Here is a 21,900-nt window from a genome sequence, read left to right as displayed (position 1 = left end):
AGTGCTCTCTCCATTATAACTCCACCCCTGCCCCGTCATGAGATGAAGGAAAACAGGGTCTCCAGGGAGGCCAAAGAGGCACATTTCAGGGCCCCAAATATTGGAAAGATGCCTAGAAAGAGATTTGAGTCTGTCTCAGAGGTCTTAAGGGCCTGGCTCATCATTGTGGGTACCCACTGGAGCAGAGATTTGGGAGCAAGTGAGCCCTTGGCTCTAGTGTTCTGATGATCCTGTCTGAAACAGTTCCTGATGCTCTCCAGCTCTGGCTGGTCCAAGAATGATTACAGGACCACACTCACACCTTTGGAGGCAGGACTCATGATCCACTCTCCTTTTGTTGCTTTAAGAAAGAAAGATGGCACATCCCTTCTCTCTCCTAAGGGCACAGCACACATTTTGTCCTTCCTCAGCTCCAAAAGGAAAGCAGAGAGACTGGGTTTTGTTTCTGATTCATTTTTACCATATCTGTCATCGTTCCTTGCCCTCAGACCTTCACATCCTTTCCAAGTCCAACAGGAAGGCTGCCTTTGGGCTTACAGAAAACCGAAGGGGTGGAGAGAGAAACTTTATAATTGGAAACAAGTCATGAGGGAAAAAGCTTCACAAAGTTTATGAGTGAGGGAAAACTGGTTCCCTCATTTGCTAATAGCATGACCCTGGGCAAGTCCCTTCCCCAATTTAAGTCATAATTCCCTCCTCCATAAGATGAGGGAGATATATTTGAGGATTTCTAAGGTCTTTTTAAACATCAACATTCTATGTTCTGTGACCCTAAGACATTTATATGGAACATTGGGAACACAAAGGAAGTATCTAGCTTAACATCCAGTTTCTTGAAGTAGAAATAGTACTTTTGGGTGACTGCGTACAAAAGCTAAATCTTTTTCAAATCTTTAGGCAAACTCCTTCTCTGTGCTCAGTGGCTCCTAATCTGGAAAGAATGTAATGAAATAATGCAAAACAAAAGAAGTAGAATCAGATGACTAGAGTATCCACTAACCATGACCTAATAAGAGGAAAAGGGAAGAAAGAGGAATAGACAAAGATCCTGATGGAGACTCCAAGGGGGTAACTGTAAAGTTATGAGATTCTATGGATTGAGACATTTGGGGGATTTTTTGGACCAGGTCTGCAATTGCATTTACATGGAAAATTTCCAGTGAGGAAACTCTCTCCCTACCAATGAACATCAGCCAATGTTCTGCAACTTGGTCTAAGTGAGTTTCCTGCCTCCCTTGCAATATTTATAGACTAATAATTATGGCTAGCCAATAACATTTGAGAGTTATAGAAATAACTAATTAAAATATAAATGGCTTCCAAGTATGTATAACACTTATTGAAACAAAATATTAAATTTAGAATCACTTAAAAAAAAAGAAAGTGACAAATGACCCCCAAAACCTTGGGTAACCAGTTCAAATGCCAAACCCTGCTTACCTTTCTCCTCAGACTCTAGAATTTCTTGCAAAACCAGGAACGAGGTGGACTGTTTAGGTGGCTCATTTAGCTCCTGCTTCTCTTGTAGCATCTTGTAAACTTCTGAATCTTTGGCTATGCCAATGTTACTTGAAGGCTGGCTGTGTTCTAAGCTGTAAAGAATGTTTGGAAATTCATAATGAGCAATCACGAGTTTTAAAAAGTTATCTTCTTCCCTTCCTTCAAAAATAAGAAGCAGAATACCAAACAAAAACAATCCCCCATGATGAAAGCTGAAACTTTCTCCCCATCCAACAGTGTGCAATTTTAGCTGGCTAGGGTTATGAACCAAGCGAAAACAACTTCTTCCAAATGGCTACGGTAACTCAGTTTTAAAAGAAAGTCTGGGACAGACCTTTTCTGATAACTGAAAAAAAATATCCAGCAACATCTAGAGCAGGGGTTCTTAACTATTTTTGGGTCATGGACCCGTTTGGCAGTCTGGTGAAACCAATGGTCCTCATCTCAGAATGTTTTCAATGCAGAAGATAAAGTACATTGGATGACAAAGGACACACTTCTATTGATATACAGTTTTTAAAATGTTGAAAAAACAAGACCATGGAACCCAGGTTAAGAACCCCTGATTTAGAGCCAGATTTTTATATATCATTCAAGTCCAGTTGCATGGGCTGTGGGTTTTTTCCATAGGCAAATGTGTGGATGTATGGACCTGTGATTTCATTGGTGTTAAGGACCTCCTGGTGATGAAATTTCTTTTATCAACAAAGATCTGAAAAGGCTCTGAACTAATAGTGCTAGACAGCTGCCTGGGGCACCCAGAGGAAAAGTGACTGGCCCAGGGTCATCCGGACCTAGAGATCAGCTCTCTATGCACTGCACCACCAATATGTATAGTGATATTGTGACAGTAAAAATTAATCTTGTCTCAAGAAGAGCAGCCCAACAGGAACCATCTGGGCACAATTTGTTCTTCATAGCAGTAAAATGCATGGGGAAAAGGCTCTTTCCTACAACTGACTCAAAGTAAGTTGAGATTACCAGGCATTCTGGCCTTTGAGGAAAGGGAACACATCCTCAATGCCTCAAACACAGTAGGCACTTAATAACTGCGCACTGATTTGAGCTAAATCTCATTATGCCCCATAGTTATAATTCTGGGTACTTGGGGAAAAGGACCAAAAACTAGGATTATCTTTATGCTCATATGAATAAAAGAAAATCTCTTTGGTAAACTAATATCATTGGATAATCTCTTCTCCCCATTACCTAGTTGGCATTACAATAATTCAGATAGCCTGACTTCTGGTAGGGTAAGTGTTATATAACTCTATAGTCTCCACCCTTCTTCTTCTCTCCCTTCTCTATCAAAGCTCCAATATCCAATCTGATTATCTGACTCAAGTAATCCACAAGAAGATGTGAATGATTGATATTATTTTTCATTGCATTTTAAAAGGACTTAACTTATTGTTCAATTATTTCAGTCATGTCCAATTCTTCATGAGGTTTTCTTGATGAAGACATTAGAGTGGCTTGCCATTTCTTTCTCCAGCTCATTTTACAGATAAGGAAACTGAGGCAAACAGTGTTAAGTAACTTGCTCAGGGTCATACAGCTAGTAAGTATCTCAGGGCAGATCTGAATTCACAAAAATGAGTCTTCCTCACTCCAGGCCCAGCTCTCTATCTACTGCACCACCCACTCTTTCCCTAATTAATCATTAGTGTAAAGTGAACACTTGGTCTTGGAATACTGGGGAATGACTGGCCCTGGGCAAGTTCCCATAGCTAGCAGCCCTCTGCATTCTTTCCCCAAGCACCCAGGAAGTGGTATTACTCTCTTGATCACTCATGAACCTCCAAATCCAATACCCTCCACTTCACCCTTTCAGTTTGAAAAGCTAACTCTGGGCCTGTTCCTAGAAATGTGCCTGGGGAGCCAACTTCCTATAGCAAGTGACAGGAGAAGGAGGGGAGCCTCTCCATTGGGATGATGTGGGGTAGGAGACCATATCCATGAGAGGATTCTAAGTTCACTTCTCAGGGAGTAGGTTCTTGTCCTAGACTTCTGAGAAATAGATTATGCCCTCAGCCTGCTCCCTGTGCCCCAATATTGTAGGTTCAAAAAGGCAAAATGGGACAGGACATAGGCTTACTTTTCTCCCAGGCTTCATTTTCCTAACGGAGAATCTGCTTCCTATTTGGTCTCTGGGAGGAAGAGAAAACTACAAAATCATCTGGTGTCCTCCCATTTCCCACCTCTCTGCTCTCTCTTTTCCCCATACATACAGTAAAGATATTTTTTTGGCCAAAAGAGACCTTACTGGCACCATGATGGAAAAATGGGCTGGGCCAGGTCCTTATGTCCCTATGAAACTTTAGAGACTAATTACACTCAAGCCCTAGTCTGTCTCTTTAGATGTGGGCCCCATATTACAGGGGAAAGATAACCTAGTAGATAAACCATCAAAACAAAATGACCACCCATCAGATCTTCCTGATAATTTATAAGTATAAAATGTGCTCTGTGATTTAAAAGTATGGAAAGACATATTAACATAATTTTCATCAAGTTGTAATCTATGAGCAAACTTTTTTTGTAAGAATATTAATCCTGACTGAAGGGGTCTGAATGCAGATCAAAATATATTTCTCACTTTTTTGTGTGCATGTTTTTTCTTCTTGGTCTGTGTTGTCTTTCACAACATGACTAATATGGAAATATTTTTGCATGACTGCACATGTATAACCTATATCAAATTGCTTATTGTCTCAGGAAGGAGGAGGAAAAGGAAAGAATTTGGAACTCAATTTTTTTAAATGAATGTTAAAAATTGTTTTTTCATGCAATTGGGGAAAATATTATTAAAAACCCTACAAAAAATGTTAAAAAAAAAAAAGAATATTCATCCTATCAGAGTATTTTATATTTGCCAGTCTTTTTCTGGGAAAGAAGGCCATCCAATTTTTACCACAGTTCTCTAGTCACATAATCATCACAGAATCTCTGAATTGGAAGGGTTCTTGGTGCCCATCCAAACATCTAACCAGCACACAGAAAAAGGGAAAAAAAATCCTATCTACAACCTATTTGGGAAAATGGTCCAGCCTTTATTTATTAAGGGAGCACCTATTTCTTCCTGAAGCATCCCACTCCACTTTTGGATAGCTCCAATAAGGTTTGGGGAATTGGTTGGTTTTTCCTTCAATCCCACCTAAATTTGTCTCTTTGCAGCTCCCAACTTCATTCCTGCCTCCTCCCACTGGGACCATGCAAAACAAGTCTCTTTTTCCACAAACAAGCCCTTTAAATGAAGGTAGCTATCATGTGCTCCTTGAGTCTTGTCTTCTTTGGGATAAAAACTCTAGATCTCTAGATCCCTCTACTGATCCTTTCATAGCATGTTCTTGAGGCTCTTTGCCTGGTCCCCCTCTAAATTCTCTTGAGCTTTTCAATGTCCTTCCTAAAATGTGGTACCCAGAACTGGATACAATATCCATTTGTGGTCTGACCAGAACAGAATATAGCAAGACTGCTACTTCCAGAGTCCTTGATATCATCCCTCTCTCAGAGCAGTTTAAAACTGTATCCATTCATTTCATTTCTTTTTTTTTTAAGGGGGAGCTACTATAACACATTGTCCCTCAATTTGTCATAGATTGATTGTTGCCAGTTATATCATGTCAAGTTACATGGTGTCTGTTGGAAACATAAAACTATGAATTTTTTTTTACCATAATTACAGATCTTTAAACAAAAATAGAAAATGACTGTTGTCTTCTTTTTGGTTACTGCTGCTTACCAAACCTTAAATCATTTAGTCCAATCCTCTGCCTGATGCATCAATCTCATTTATAACCTCCAAGGGGTACCTAGCTTCTCTTTGAATACCTCAAGTAACAGAGAACTCATTATGCTATGAGATAAACTATTTAATTGTTGGATAGCTCTAATTACTAGGCCATTCCTCCTAGAATTAATTCCAAATTTGTTTCCCTAAAATTTTTACCCATTAGAACCAGAGGTCCCAATTTTACCTTTTACAAACACAGTAAGATCTGTTCATCTTTCATGGCTTCTTCAAATATTTGAGGTTAGTTGTGAGTCTCTTTGGCATATGTAGCTATAGGTTTGGGAGCAGGGAAGAGATTGTGGGGGGTCTGGGACTCAGAATTACTTACTGCCCAACATGCTGAGAGTTTAAGCTAAGCCTTGAAAATGACACAAAATGTCACAAACATTTACCTATTTTTTAACCAACTTCCCAAATGAATATAGAGTCCCTATTCCTAGTCTTAGAATAAGATGTTTGCTTTCTTTCCCCAGCTGTTGAATCTTAATCATTCCCTATAACATTAATCAGAAGGTTATTTATAAATGTTTCTTTCCCTCCTTCACTTTTAGTTATCTGAAATGACAGAACAGCATTTCAAAGGATCACAGATATAGAGCTGAAAGGAACCTCAGAGACCATCTAGCCCAAATTCTTCATTTTATAGATGGGAAAACTGAAGCCCAGGAGGTTAAGTGATTTGCCCAAAGCCACACAGGTAGAAATAAATAAAGCCAAGATTTGAACCCAGGTTCACTGATACCAAATCTTTTTTTTTTTGCTTTTTCCACTGACCTGTAGGACCCATCATTCCCTGTTATTAATGTCTTATTTTCAAGTTCTCTCAAGTAACCATCCATGAGTTGCAAAAACCAGTATTTAGGAATGTAAACTATGTTTTCTGAAACAATATCATAAAAAAAAATTGCTGTGTTTGATGAAACAGACATTGAGAGAATTACAAAAGAACTTTGTGATAGACATGTCTGCAATGAAGACATGGACAAATCATTCAACTGATACAGACTTTAGGGAAAATGTACAACACCAGAAACATGCATTAGGAAAATGTGGGGGGGGGGAAAGCACAAAAGTCTTAGGTGTTTACACAACTTCTGGCATAGTGTAATTACCATTATTTTTCAGTTTGTATTTAGATATACATTTTTTCCTTTCAAAGAGATGTCATTTTATGAGTGTAGAAGTGACTGGACCAGTAGAAGATATCAGACTTAACAGTGTCTTATCAGCCCCCAAACTGTGATTATCAGCTCTTAGAAAGGCCAAGCCTCAACAAAGGAATGGTACACCTATCTTTGTTTCTCTTTAAGGACAGAATGGGCTGGCATAATAGTTCCTAAGTCACTGGGAGGGGGATGACTTGTATTGGTATTCTCTTTATCAATATTTTCTGTCTCTCTCAAAGACAAGCTTAGAGTCTTGCTATAACACAGATTACTTAAGTATTTAAAATATTTGAGGCATTTAAAGCATCTCTTCAGTGTTAGGGGCTTATGTCCTCCCAGAAGCTTATCAGATGTGGAAAGCTACCCATAAGGTGAGCTGCAGTAAGAACCCATCTTAGCCTAACCAATGAGACAAGAAGCCTGGAATGAAAAAATCAAATCTTAAAAACAAAAAAAAAATGAAGAGATTATGCTCCCAATAGAAGAGCTATGACACAGAGACTATTTAGGGGGTTAGCTTGTAATATTTGTGAGAGTTAGTTATGTTCCCACAAAGAGAGCAGCTAGGGCCGATGCTCAGTCTGCTAACAGATGTTGCAAGAGTTAGCATCCAGATTTTAGGGAATGGCCCAAGGACTTCCACTGCAATCCATACATAAAGCCAAGAACAAAGTGGAGAGGAGCTGGGTAAGATATGATGATGCCAATCGTTCATGGAATAATCACCACCATCCCCTTCTCCCAAAAGGGGACTTAGGAGAGATTTGAGACCAAAGTCAGGGATAGAGATGTCTGGGAGAGGAAAGGGGAAAGGGCTTTCTCCAGGAAAGAAACTAGAAAAGAGTTTTTGGAAAATTCTTGGTGACTTGAATGAAAACTGTAAATGTATGCTATCTAATCTACAGATAGCACAAAGCCAAGAGGAGAAGCTAATAGAGGCTTTATGACATTGAAAATTATTTTGACAATCCTTTGACATTTCAAAAGGACAGTACAGAATGGGATGACAGGAATGAAGGGAAGAGAAAGGAAGAGAAGGGAAAAAAAGAGAAGGGAGGAGAGGGAAGGGGAAGAGAAGGGAAGAGAAATCTTTTTATCTCTTGTGCCTCCAAACAACTATAGTTCCTAAGATTATAAATTATGGAGGGGCTGCCCATTTGGATTAGTGGAGGGGGTCTTTACTGGGAGTTCTTAACACTGATGAAATCAAAGATCTGGACAATTAATCCAGACAAATCATTTGAGATATCTAAGGAAATCATTTTAAAATGCAAAAGTGTATTATAATGGAACTATTACAAGGAAATAGGATCTTGTCCAGGCTGAGATGGAGAACAAAGAATTGTCAGCTATAGACAAGCAGATGGGTTAAAGAGAACTATGAATTCAATGGATGGTAGCTTCAGAATTGGTTGATTAACCATAGTACTGATTGATGAACAGATGCTAAGTTGTAAGGCATTCTCTAGTGGTGAGCAGCACAGTTCTGCGCACAGCCCTGTCCCATGCAAATCTTTTAGCATGGACATGGAGGAAGTCCTTAAACATACTTTAGCTAATCTGTAGAGAACACAAAAAAAAGAGAGAGAAAGCTAATAGAGGTTTTATGACACTAACAATAATTTTGACTGGCTAGAATGACCAATCAAAACAAACAAGATGGACTCTCATAAAGATAACTGTAAAGTCCCACAGGTTGTATGTGGCAAAGCCAGGACCAGAGCCAGTTTGGGACCATTCAATTCTAAAAATTCAATGATTCAACTCAAGTATGTGACAGTTCATAAGAACCAGACCTGGGTGTTTAATTCACTACAGACTCAGTATAAGCCAATAACGTGAATTAGCTGCCAAAAAACCCAGTCCAATTTCAGGCTACACTAATAGAAACATGGTCTCCAAAATAAACTATGTAATAGCCCTTTGTACTTGGACCTGGTCAAACACATCCATGAGTTTCTTCTGTCCTGACAAACTGGAGCAAGTCCAATAGAAGACAACCAGGATAGGAAAGGTCTGGGTTATGTGAGGAGCTGAGGGGTCTTTAAGGCTGCAACTCAAGCTAGTTTTCTTTAAGGTTCTCAAAGACTGTCTTATGGAAGAAGGATTAGACTAGCTCTGAGTAGTTCCTTCAAACAAGGTGACACAACACCTTCTTGTCAAATTACTGCATCACAAAAATCCTCCATGATGTGGACTTTTCAGAGGAGACGGGACCTGCTGGTGGCTAACCTATTCACTTCCTCAAGGATCAGGAATCTGAATGTGGGCCAGGGAACTAGGGTGGGGGTGGGGAGGAAAATGATTAGAGGAACTGGAAGGAAAGGGGCAAAATGGCGATATTATTTTCTGCTTGAGCCAAAGGGAAGGAAATGGACATTTAGAAACCAAAACTATGGATTCCTCTTAAGGCTTCCCTGAGGTCAGATGTGTGTGCATGAAGGTGTGCTCAGGTTAAGGCTGCCTGAAGAATGCAAATATTTGTTTTCTAACTAGGAATTAGAGGACCTGAGTTCTAGTTCTAACTGTGGTACTTACTGGCTGTGACTCCAGATGAATCATTTAAGGTCTAAATGGATTTTTATTATTATTAATCTCTTTTGTTTTTCACATCACTTTCTCCCCTCCCTTCTTCTCAGAGTGATTTAACTTCTAATAAAGAATTAGGCAAATGTATTAGAGAATAATAAAAAGGGCACAAAGCATTGATGCTGTAATTCCTCAGGAATCTGCCTAATCACTGTCTTTGAAATATGTGCAGGAACAAGGCAGACCGGAGCTGTTGTGCACATTCTTATTACATTAGAAGAAGAATTTATGCAGAAATGACCACCCAGTTTATAAGATCCTAAATCAAGAGTTGGAAGGGTCTTCAGAGGCCATCTTTTCCAGCACCCCCCCCTTTTATTTTTGCAGATGAGGTAACTGAGGGTAATGAGAAGTTAATTGCCTTGCCTAAGATCACGCAGGAAACAAGAGTCAGTTGGGAAGCTGATTGTTGCCTGGTACCATCATCATGTATCTACTAAGAGTGTACTGGCCCTCACTATATGTATGGGATCCATAGGAACACAGAAGAGTTCCAAGTTTAGGCTCTGTGTGGAACTGGTCATTAGTGGATAAGCCAAAATGGATTTAATTTTATTGGTTGAGCTCGAACATCAAGCTGGGAGAAGGCAGTTGAAGGCATTCCTACAAGAGAGCAAGCTCATCTACCCAAATGTGTTTATATACCCTCTCATGGAAATAGGGAGTATAAGTTCCCAAAGGACAAGGAAGGCAAAGTCTCTATATTTACTCAGCAAAGTGCCCTGCGCAATATAATATTGTTGTTCTGTCGTGTCCAACTCTTCATGACCTTATTTGGGGTTTTCTTGGCAAAGATACTGGAGTGGTTTGCCATTTCCTTCTCCAGCTCAGTTTTTACAGATGAGGAAACTCAGGCAAGCAGGGTTAAGTGACTTGCTCAGGGTCACACAGCTACTGTGTCTGAGGCCAGATTTGAACTCAGGAAGATGAGTCTTTCTGATTCTAGGCCTGACACTATCCACTGTACTTCCTAGCTACCCACAAAATACAATACTTGACATTTATTGTGTAGGTTGGGATTTGGTGCTTTCTCCCTTCTCCAATTATCTTGTATTTACCTATAGGTGTATGTGCTATCACCCCTCGTTAGAATATAAGCCCCTTGAGGGCAAGGACTGTTTATCTTTATATCCCCAGCATCCACCTTGTGGATAATAGGAGCTTAAACAAATGCTTGATGACTTTAATTAGAAGCACTTTACACCTATCATCTCATTTGATTCCCACTACCCTAAGAGGCAGGTTAAGTATAAGAGTTGGCCCCATTTTCTGAATGAGGAAATGGAAGATTGAAAAGATTAAATGACTTGATATAAGTCACACAGCTTGTCTAGAGAAGTGTCTGGATCCAAAACCAGAACCTCTGGCTCCTAATCAGAAAAAGATACTTCCCTCTCCCACTAACCTAACCTGAGTACATATTCCCTTATTATATTCACTTGATACTGCACAACTCCCTCCACAGAGATTGCTGGAGTGGGAGAAGGGAGAACAGTGGGTTTTTTGTGAATAAATGAGACCCTGGCTTTTTAGATGGTTCAATTTGCATTTATGTTTTCAATGTTGGAAGCAGAGGAAAATGGCTAAGATGCCTCAGCTCAGTACAGATCATCAAAGAGGCCCCTGCCCGGCGTCTTAATACACTACTGACCCATGCAAAGCTCAAACCAGAGCCCCAGAGAGAGAACAGGCTCTGAAACCCACACCTGTCTGCTGAGTCCAATGTTCATTCTTGCCTAGCCTTCCTCATTCCATCGAACAATGCCTCCCATTTTCAAAGCTGTCTGGGACTGGATTCACCACGGTGACTTCATACAGGACGGACAATGACATGCATTCACAAGCTTGGAACTGCACATGATGAAGGACAAACATCACCTGTGGAGCGACCCATGCATTATCTCAGAGACAAAAGATTCTGGGCTAACAGGAAAAAAAAGGAAGAATGGGCCAGGCTGCAGATCTCTCACAGATCCCGAGGGAGGTGACTAGAGCATGCTGGGGGTGATGCCATAGCTAGTGAAGCACAGGCCAGATTACCTTGTCAGAGCAGGACTATTAGGAGAAAAGTTGCCTCTTAGAAGCATCTAGGCTTTTCTTTATCAAGAGGACCAGAAGAGGGAGGAAAATGCATGGGAAGCAGTGCATGCTCTGCTAACTCCATTCCCACAGAGAGGGAGAGCATATGAGCTCTCCAGGAATCATCTATTCAAGATGGTTGGACATGAAGAAAGAGCCTCCTTTGCAGGGATGTCTACCAGGAGGGCTGTTATGAAAAGGACAGGATCGTACAGGGAAGCTTGGGGAAGTGGGAAAGAAAGTTTGGAGACAGTTTTAGATTTTGTCATTTCAGAGGCAAAGAGGGGGAAAGACACAGCATGAGGGAAGATGAAGAAGGAAGACATTAGTGAAACAGAAAAAATCCAAGTGATACTAAAACTGTATCAAGATCACTTCCTAATTCATCAGATCTCTTTAATAGGATCATTGATCTAAAAGCTGGGAGGGACCTCAAAGGTCATCTAGTCTACCCTTTCATTTTACAGATGAGGGCCACAAAGGTTTGGTGACTAGTCTAAGGTCACACAGGTAGTGTTGTCAAAGGCAGATTTTGGACATAGGTCCCTCTAGAGCCAGTGTTCTTTCCACCATACCACACATGACACTTATTGAATTATTAATCCCCAATCATAAGCATTTCAATGGTTTATCGACAGGCTTATTTCCTTTTTCTCCTCCTCATACTAAACTAGAAAAGGCCTGAGGCAAAGCCAACCAAGACCAACATCCCTTCCACATGGGCCATTTCAGTTACTTTCACGATGAGATTTTTCTTTCAGGGCGTAGGGAAAGACAGGTCTAACATTTGGGTGACACTTTGTTTATTAAATGTCTGAGCTCCTAATAATAAATTGAATCCCCAAAAGGTACCCCACTCCCATCCTACCACATAGAACTCCATGCCTTCTTGCCTGACTTTGTTTCCAGCAATTGCTGACTTTCTATACCAGGAGTTCTTAACACTGGAGTTCATGAACTTGTTTTATTAATATTTTGATAACTGTATTTTAATACATTTGGTTTCATTTGTAACCCTATGTATTTTATTTTGTGCATTTAAACTATTATTCTGGGAAGAGGTCCATAGGTTTTGCCAGAAGGCTAAAACTCCAAGATATTCCCTTCAGCTCTTATAAAAACCTCTACCTTATGAATTCTTACTAGTAAAGTTAAGAGTAAACATATAAACTACCTCATCTCTGCCCCCACCTCCCAATGTTCATAATAACTCATTTTGTAGTATAGCAGTATCTAACTCAAATATAACTGGTAGCTACCAAACCATACATAAGGCTCCCTGGGGGCTGCATAATGACTTAGAAAATACAAATTAACATTATCTATGTTTCATTGCAATTTCATTTATTTTGTTAAATATTTCCCAACTAGATATGAATATGCTATGTGTTTGACACCTCTGGTGTGGCAGATAAAGTTCTAGACTTGGAATTAGTGAGACATGGATTCAAATCCTAACTCAGATAGGATTGTGTGACTTTGGACAAGTCCCTATTGACGTCCCTGGCTTCCTTTAAGTCCCAACTAAAATGTCACCTTCTACAGGAAGTCTTCCCCAGCCTCTCAATTCCAGTGCCTTCCCTCTGTTAATTATTTTCTATTTAGCCTGTATATAGCTTGCTTTCTATATATTTCTTTGTATGATATCTTTCCCATTAGATTATAAGCTCTTTGAGGGAAGGGACTGTCTTTTGCCTCTTTTTATAACCCCAAGTGCTTAACACCCTACCTGGTATATAACAAGTACTTAATAAATGCTTATTGATTGATTGGGTCTCAGTTATATAAAACACGAAGTTGGACTAAATGGCCTGTAACATCCATTCCAGCTCTGAATCAATAACCCTCTGATCTCTAGCATTATCTCAGACAATATGGTGATATTAAAACTATACCAGTTTGAAACACACAACAAGTATCTCTACAGAATCAGGGAGGAAAAAACCTAACAGGTCATTGAAAATCTAGAATAACCCTATAGGCCCAATTCCAGAATAAAGTATCAATCCGCTCTGGCCTTGCCTCAGGAAACAGAGGACAGAATATGATCATACTCACATTCCATTGTTTTGCTCTACACTGGCTGCTGTCTTAGCCTCCAAGGCGTTATTGAAGTTAGAGATGTTTTCTGAAGAGTAGAGGTTGACCGGGTTGTTGTACTGGGCAGTGATGATGCGAGGGGAAGCACTGGATGCTGGGCTGGCTGAGAAAGGCATGGCGCTTCGGTTGTGGGCACTTCCTATGTGCAAGACTTCCTGGACACAGGGGAACAAAGAACGAATCAGTTATGGAACATAAAGGTATGGGAATACTGGAGGGGATCATGTGATATAATATAAACAAAGACCCAGGGGTTCTTGGCACTAAATGAAATCTCTCCATGTACAGTCAATCACTCTGTACTTTTCTAGGGACTTGGACACATGCAGTGAAAATTCTCTTGTTATGTCTCCTCATGGTATTCAGGTGACCCTGGGTTCTTGAAGACTATGACAGCTGAACAATAGTTCTAGTGGCTTCTTCTTTTTCTTTTTTTTTTTGTTTTACTTTTTTTTGGTGAGGCAATCAGGATTAAGTGATTTGCCCAGGGTCACACAGCTAGTAAGTGTCACATGTCTGAGACTGGATTTGAACTCAGGTCCTCCTGACTCCAAGGCCAGAGCTCTAGCCACTGTGCCACATAGCTGCCCCATCTGGTGGCTTCTTCCAAGCTGAGAATGCTCCGAGTCCGTGTCCAGAGACATATGCAGACTGTGGTTGTTGTCTGAGGACCAGTCTAGGTGACTACCAGCAGGTGGGCCACTTACTCTATTTCTTTGTGTTCATTTATTTTTCCCAACCTTCCTCAACTGTGTTTCTCCCTGTTTCATGAGTCACCAGGGTCACCTAGTAAGTGGCCCACCTGTTGGTACTCAGCTAGACTGTGTGATTTCATTAGCACAGGAAACTCTCAGATTCAGAGCTTCCTTCACCAATGTGCAGATAGTACCTTCTCTGCAATGTATGGTCTCATAGAATTACTTAGGTCATTGAGAGGTTAAGTGACTTGTCCAAAGTCACAGAACCAATATATAAATCAGAGATGGGGCTTGAACTCAAGTCTTTCTGGCTCCAAGGCCATCTACATACCACCTCCTCCCAAACTAAAAAAGAAACAAAGATCATTTGCTGTAATCTCTACCTTTTCCTCTGTTCAATACTATAATATCCCTCTACATCATCCCCAATTCTTCTCCCCCTTTTCTCTGTTCTGTGAGGAAGGGAAGGCCTTTTTCTTTGACAAGGTCAGCTTTAATATCCACTGATGACCAAGGTTAATCAATCAATGAGCATTTATTAAGTAAGCACCTATTACTATGGGCCGGCCATGGTGTAGTGGAAAGACTCCTGGATTTGGAATCAAGGAGCCTGGGTTTGCATCTTTCAGTCTGCAACTTAGCACATGGGTGACCTTAGGCAAATCAGTTAAACTCTCTGGGCCTCAGTTTCCTCACTTGTAAAATGAGCTGGAGAAGAAAACAGCAAACCACTTCATCATCTTTGCCAAGAAAACCCCAAAAAAGGTCATGAAGAGTCAGACATGACTGAAAAATGACTAAATAACTACTGACCTGCTTGCCACCCCTGAAAGAGAGGTAAGGGACAAAATATACAGAAAATGACACATTTTTTGGATGTGGCCAAAATGAGAATTTGTTTTGCTTGACTAAGTATATTTGTTATTTGTTTATTGGTCTTTTTTTTTCAGTGAAGGAAGGAGAGAAAATAAAATATTTATTCATTGAAGAAATAAAATGTAATGTTAAAAAGAGGACTGGAAAGATACAAAGGGCCCAGGAAGTGAGGAACTTTTAATGCCAAATATAGGAGTTTGTATTTGATCTTAAGAGATAATAGGAAGCCATTGGAGTTTGTGAGTAGAGCTTCACAAGCCCGATGGAGGGAAGGAGAAAACTCCTAGAGAACATTTGGAGAAACAAGGATGAGAAAGGTTTCAGACCTCACCCAAGAGATTCTGGAGAGCTTGGAAGGGAAAGCAACACTACCCGGGAAGAGAGAACTTATCTTTCTGAAGGGATGAGGAGAATATTTCAAGAACTCAAAAGCCTGAAAAAATATTGTCTCATAGCTGCAGAGTATCACGGAGCCTAAAGGAAATGAAAGACACAGGAAATAGTCAAGTGTCTTTGAAGGTTAACAAAGAGAAAGCTCAACTGTAAAGTAAAATCAATAGGTGAATTAGGCCGGATGCTATGAGAACAGCAACGAAAAAATCCAATTTCATAAATAGTTACAGATGCCAAGATATAAATAAGGGGTGGGGCAAGGGGAGGGAGATTAAACAAAAATGCTAAATCTGCATCATGTACTGAGTCTAGGAGGAAGTTCAAGGTTTTGATTAATAATCACTTTTTTCTCCTTCTGCCAGATCTGTGATTTCATTAGTATAGGAGAACTCCTAGTGTGCAATTCCCTCTACCAAAGCAGATCTGAGCTCTCCTACTATTTAAGGTCTCATATAGTTGCCTGGGGGTACTGAGAGATTAAGTCATTTACTGAGATGAGTGTCAGAGAGTGAACTTGAACCCAGGTCTTCTTGACATTAAGACTATCTCTTTACCCATGTCACGCTGCTTCTCTTAATCAAAATAAATAATGGCAAATAATTTGAAATAGTTGTGATAAAATATTTTATTTAAGATATTGGGAAACTACTTACAATAAATAAGGTTACTTTTGAATATGGAATGAAGGAAAATCAATAGTTTACAATCCAAGCCAAGGAAGAGAAAACAAAAAACAACCTGGTTTGATAAGAAGTTTAGAAGGCAACAGCAGAGAAGACAGCTATTAATTCCCTAATACTTAAAACTTTAAATGTAAATGGGCTGAATTCAATTAAGAAGGAAGTCACTGACCGGATTTAAAAACAAAATGTAACAATCTGTTGCCTCCAAGAGATGCACTTAAAGCCAAAAGACATAAGTGACTGAAAAATTAGGGATCAGTAGTTTCAAGTCTAGCTTGTCTCTGAGATGGCCATCACAGAAATCAGACAAAGTAAATTTACAAAAAAATGAAGCAAGAACACTTGAAAATTGAAAAAGATACATTAAATGGTGAAACCTAACAATGTTGAGCATATGTGTTCCAGAAAGAGCAATGAAAACCTAAAAGAAAAAGTGACAGAAAAGCAAGAATGGGCAGAGAGAAATATAATTTAAATCAAAGACCTCACTTATCAGAATACCTTAAATCAAGTAGCCAAATTGTGTTCATTTTAAAATTATAGTCCTTCCAACCCTGCAATCTTATGATTCTGCTAAATAAAACACAGTCTCTGCCTTAAGTTTTAAAAAACTATAATGTTAAACATTACAATGAATGAAGTTCACATATGGTGATAAATTAATGGCAGGCAAAGGGGATACACTGTTTGCAAGAGCACATGGATTAGTCACAAAAAAATGAATTCCCAATCCCTGCTCATACTCAGGGATTGAGTATATAGAATGATCTCCTCTTGAACACTCTGGACTTCCAGTTCACCAACCTCAGGCTCTCATGATCCTATATCTTCTCTCTACTTCAGCTACACATGGAGAGATGGTCACATTCCAGATCTCACTATTGCCCATGACTGGGCTCCTACCATGATCCTAAAATCTGGAATCTTTCTCGGAGCCTTCCATTTCCCCCTGTGCCTCACTACCCTTAAACTTCTTGATCCTCACTGTGGCCATCAGCCACCTCCATTTTTCTCTATTCTACCAGTCCAACAAACCTGCCTTTGGCCTCATCCTCTTCCCTTCATATTCTTGATCCTATGGTAAAACAGAGGAGTCTGAATGCAGTCCTGGTATTCTATCCACCATGGCACTTTACCGCCCAAGATTACCAACTGCTAAATCCTATGGCTTGTGCTTAGGCTCCATTCTACTTGACTTCCCTACTCTTGCTGATGTTGTCAATTAACTTCCCCTAATAAATACCCTTTTCTACCCTGTCTTCCATGATACTTTTGTCTTTTGGTTCTTTTCCTCTCTGTCTCACTAGTCCTTTTTGATTTCTTTTGCCTACTAAACAAAAGAGTCTCAACCAGGTTCTCTTTTGGGGCCCCTTTTCTTCTTTTCCTGGATGATTTCCTCAGCTCCCATGAGTTTAATGATCTCTGACTTCCAAATCTATACATCACTCCCTAATCTTTTGAACTCTAGTCCTGCTCTGCCAGCTTTCTCTTGATGTTTCTACCTGGATAGCCAATCAACATCTCAAATTCAACATGCCCAAAATAAATTTTTTTGCCTTATTTCTTTTGGGGGCACCATCACTTTTCCAGTCATCTAAGTTTCTGATTTTGACCCCTCCTTTTCTCCCTTAATGTCTACAGCATTCTTCCAATTCATCCCCATTTTTCTACTCATACTGTAGCTACCCTAGTTCAGCCTTATCACTATACTTCTACAATAGCCTCCTCATTGGTCTCTCAGTTTCCAATCTCTACACAACTGCCCAGGCAATATTCCTAAAACACAGGTCTCATCATGTTGCCATCCTGCTCAAATATCCTCAGTGGATTCCTACTGTCTCTAAGAAGGACTACAGACTGACCAACCCGGCATTTAAGTTCCTCCACAATCAGGTTACCAGCCTACTTAAATTTAACAATCTACTGGTCATCTCCATGTCATTGAACAGACTATCTCCTATGCCTATAATGACTCCCTCCTTACCTTTACCTCTTAGAATCTCAAGCTTCCTTCCAAGAGCCTCAAGAGCCACTACCAGTGGTCTCTCCCTCCTCAAAAGCACCTATACTTGCTTATCTGTGTCCATGTTATATCCCTAAGTAGAATGGAAGCTACTTGAGGGCAGGGTCTATTTGATTTTTGTCTTTGTACCCTCACCTCCTAGCACATTGCTGGTCACACAGCAGCCATTTAATAAATGTTTGTAAAATTGAGGGGCAGCTAGGTGGTGCAGGAGATAGAGCATCAGCTCTAGAATCAGGGGGACCTGAGTTCAAATCTGACCTCAGACACTTACTAGCCATATGATCCTGGGTAAGTTACTTAATTCTGATTATCTCTCACCTCCCTCCAATAAAATATAAATGTCATTCAAATTGAATTAAACCACAGAATTTCCTCGCAAAATTGTACCTGGCCCTGATTGATTCACTACAAGCTTTTCCAAACTTTTAAATAACCACTCATCTCAATTCCACTTAAGCTATTTTTCAAAATATAGGAAAGGAGGATAAATTACCTAACTCATTTCATGAGAAAAATTTGGTTTCCATCTCCAAACCTGAAAACGTCAACACCATAGAAGTAGATATCAATCTCACTTATGAACATCAATGGAAAAGCAAACAAACTCTAAATAAAATCTGGGTAAATGTGATAAGGCACTGCATAAAAGGGTTTTCCCCTATGATCACATAGGATTTATTTTATTTTCAGAATACAAAACTAGTAAAGAAAACTATAAACATAATTTATCATATCAAAATATATATTTTTACTTTATTTTTCTTGCTTTTTTGCAACATGTCTAATATGAGGAAAAACATAATGTATCATATTAATAGGAAAAAATTTTTAAACCTCAAAACATTAAAGGAGATAGTGACTCAGGGTAGCCCCTAAACAGGAAGTATTTGTTCACTTTTGCTGTCTGGTTAATCTTCTATTTCTACCAATCAATCAATTAATCAATAAGCTTGGAATAGGGAAGGAGAATGGACCTGGGATTTCATTGGTATCAGGAATTCCCAATGAAAAAATCAATACCAGCTGCACAACTTAGTCTTGCCTGGGGCACTGAGCAATTCTGTGCCTTACTTGGGATCATAACCAAAAGAAGAACCAAAAGCTCTTCCTGACTCAGAGGTCAGCTCATTCCACTACCCACTGTGTCCTATGGCCATTTAGTAAGCTTCTATTATATATACGCCAAACACTAAGATAGTGAGAATACAAAGCCAAAAATAAAAGACCCTCCCTCCACTAGCTTCCATTCTATGAGGAAATACTCAGGGGGGATTTGCACATGTACATGGAGAGAAGGGAGAGATGGGAATTATAGATTCTCAATTTAATTTAACACAAGCTCACTGAGCATCAAGAAGATGGGCAATCAGAGGCAGAGATTCCACAAGGGAAGAGGAAAGAACATTCTAGACACAGAAAACAGCATGAACAAAGGCACAGAGATTGGAAAAATGGGGAGTATTAAAAAGGACAGAAGGCAGTCCCATTTGGCTATGATATAGGCCAGAGTGAAAACAGGGAAACAGGAAGTCAAGTTGGAAAGGTAGGTGGCACCAGTTAGTGGAGGGCTTTTGGACCAGGCAAGGAGTCTGAACATTAGGGAGCCCCCAAAAGGCTTTGAAAATTAATACGAGCCCCATCTCAGGGACTTATTAGCTGAGGAACCCTGGGGAACCAATTTAACCTTACTGGGCCATAGGTTTTTCTTCTTCAAATAAGAGGGTTGGACTAGGAGGTCCCTTCCAGCTCTAAATCAATGACTCTATGACCAAAAACCTATCATAGCGCCTGGCACTTCGTAGGCCACTGTTGAGTAATTGATTAGAACTAAGCATCAGGGAGGTAAGAGCAGCAGATGTGTGAAGGATAGAAATGGGAAGACCAGTTAGGAGGCTTCCTTAAAATGATGGAAGTGGGGATGGAAAGGAAGGGACAAATCCGAGATTCTGGTGAGATAATCCCAAACTTTCCCCACCATACCTCCTAAGACAGCTCTCATGTTTCCTTACGTCATTCTTCACAGCGTCATCTAATTAATAATAACAAACCAGTTACCAATTTAAAAGAAGTTATTTTGAGGGCAGGAATAACTATAATTTGAAGGGAAACTCATCACAGAATCTAAGGTCCTTGAAAGCAGGAATTGTCTCTTTTGTACTTGTATGACCAATGCCTAGACTAGTGTCTGCCTGGCATACAGTCATTGCTTAAATAATTGATTGTCGATTGATCGAATCTCAAAAAACACACCGTCTTCCTGGGGTACAAATCATCTGCATGTAGGGAATTACAAATACAGTTGTTCCCAAGAAGTTATTCATAGAGTTGAGAAACATTAGAGCTGGAAGGACCTCAGAGATCACCCAGGGCCACCTCCTCTTCCTCCTGGAACTTGACACAGTTTCACACAATAAGCAGGCTTTTATACTCATCTCTAGCTTCATTTCCTTTTTGTTTCTCCCCCCCAGGGCCCTAGTAAAATCCTTCTACTGGGTGCTAACTGTCAAGAAAATTCTTTGGGCTGTTGGAATGAAATATATTGGGTTGAAATACAACAGCATTGTCCACTAGTACATTCCAGGGAGATTTAGGGTGCCAGGAGGAGAGAAAGATGGAAGTGCCAGGAGTCTATTCAGAAAGGCTGAGATAAATTAGCCAGGAGGAGATAAGCTTAAAAAAAAAAAAGGTTTTGATAACAAAGAAGCAACTTCAGAATACCCAAGGAAGCTGTGTAGTATAATGGAAAGAATGCTAGATTTGACCATGCTATACTTACAAAGACAAGAAAGTTTACATTATACAAAGATTTTCAAAAAGGAAAAAAAAAAGAATGCTAGATTTGAAAGCAGATGACCTCTAATCAAACCCTGGTCTTCCTACTTGCTACCTGTGTAACGTCGGTAAAGTCACTGGGTCTCAGTTTCCTTAGTTGTAAGATGAAGAGCTGGGATTACATGCCTTTTAAGGTTCTAAATCCTATGAGATTCACATTCCTCCAGAAAAAATGGTGATCCTATAATCCTAAGATCTGGACACTTATTGAGAAAGTCAAGGGAGTAATGAGAAGGAAGTTTGAGGGGTAGATGTTACAGGGAGGAATATGGTATGATGACATCATAGGGACCAAGAAATTCAGCCTAACATTTATTAAATTGCTACAATGTGTCAGACACCGTGCTAGGCTTTAAGCATATAAAGAATGCCCTTCACTTTTATTGGCAGGATATAAAATGTATACAGGTAAATAAATATAAGGTAGCTTAAGGAGAGAGGAAGCACTAACTGCTGGGGAAGAGGGGGGAGTGAGGGAAAGAAAAAGCATTTATTTTGTTGTATCAGGTACTGAGGATACAAGTACAAAAGACAGTCCTTTCCTTCAAGGAGCTAGCATTCTAATAGGGAGAGAAAAAAATCAAAAATATACATTATATATAAAATTATAAATTTATAAAAAAAATAAAAATATATATATAAATAATACATACGTGGACTTGGTGGCTAGGCAAGGGAGTTTTGGTCTAAGAAGCCAAAGAGATGGCAAGAGGAGCCACAGGGCACTCCATTGGCATGTCCTTTCCAGAAGCAATGGCAGTGTTGATTCCAATACCATTCCCAAAGCAAGAGATAAGGTGAAAAGAGGAGGAATGCTGTGGCATGGCGGGAAGATGGCTGTGAAACACAGTAAGGTAGGGACAGCCAGACTAACTATTCTCACCCACCACACCAACACAGCCAGGGTAGGCTGGGAGCTGAAAGGCTGGTTGTACAACAGTGGTGGCAGAGCAGGAAGCGAAAAGTGGTGCCTGAGTTAAACCCTGAGGGAACCAAGGATCCAGGGGGCAGAAATGAGGAAGGACTGCGTTCAAGGCATGTAGAAGTAGTTAAGGTGGCAAAGTGGATAAAGCACTGGACCTGGAATCAAGAAGACCGGAGTTCCAATCCTGCCTGGGACAATTACAAGCTGTATGACTCTGGGCAAGTCATTTAACCTCAG

General features: G+C 39.9%; 1 protein-coding gene across 1 annotated transcript in view; it reads right to left on the bottom strand.

Annotated features, from left to right (window-relative positions):
- The window catches only part of PDLIM1 (PDZ and LIM domain 1), a 46,292-nt gene that overhangs the window by 6,030 nt on the left and 18,362 nt on the right, over positions 1-21,900 (bottom strand). Inside the window, exons 4-5 of the mRNA XM_020996812.2 lie at positions 13,189-13,385; positions 1,441-1,592 (exon numbers count right to left, since the gene is read on the bottom strand). Coding sequence (XP_020852471.1) covers positions 1,441-1,592; positions 13,189-13,385 — 349 coding nt within the window. The remainder of the gene's footprint in view (positions 1-1,440; positions 1,593-13,188; positions 13,386-21,900) is intronic.

The sequence above is a fragment of the Phascolarctos cinereus genome, unplaced genomic scaffold (genome assembly GCF_003287225.1).
Source record: "Phascolarctos cinereus isolate Bilbo 61053 unplaced genomic scaffold, phaCin_HiC Scaffold_3;HRSCAF=262, whole genome shotgun sequence".
NCBI classification, from domain to species: domain Eukaryota; kingdom Metazoa; phylum Chordata; class Mammalia; order Diprotodontia; family Phascolarctidae; genus Phascolarctos; species Phascolarctos cinereus.
The sequence above is the reverse complement of the archived record's forward strand: the minus strand, read 5'-3'. Positions and strand labels throughout refer to the sequence as shown.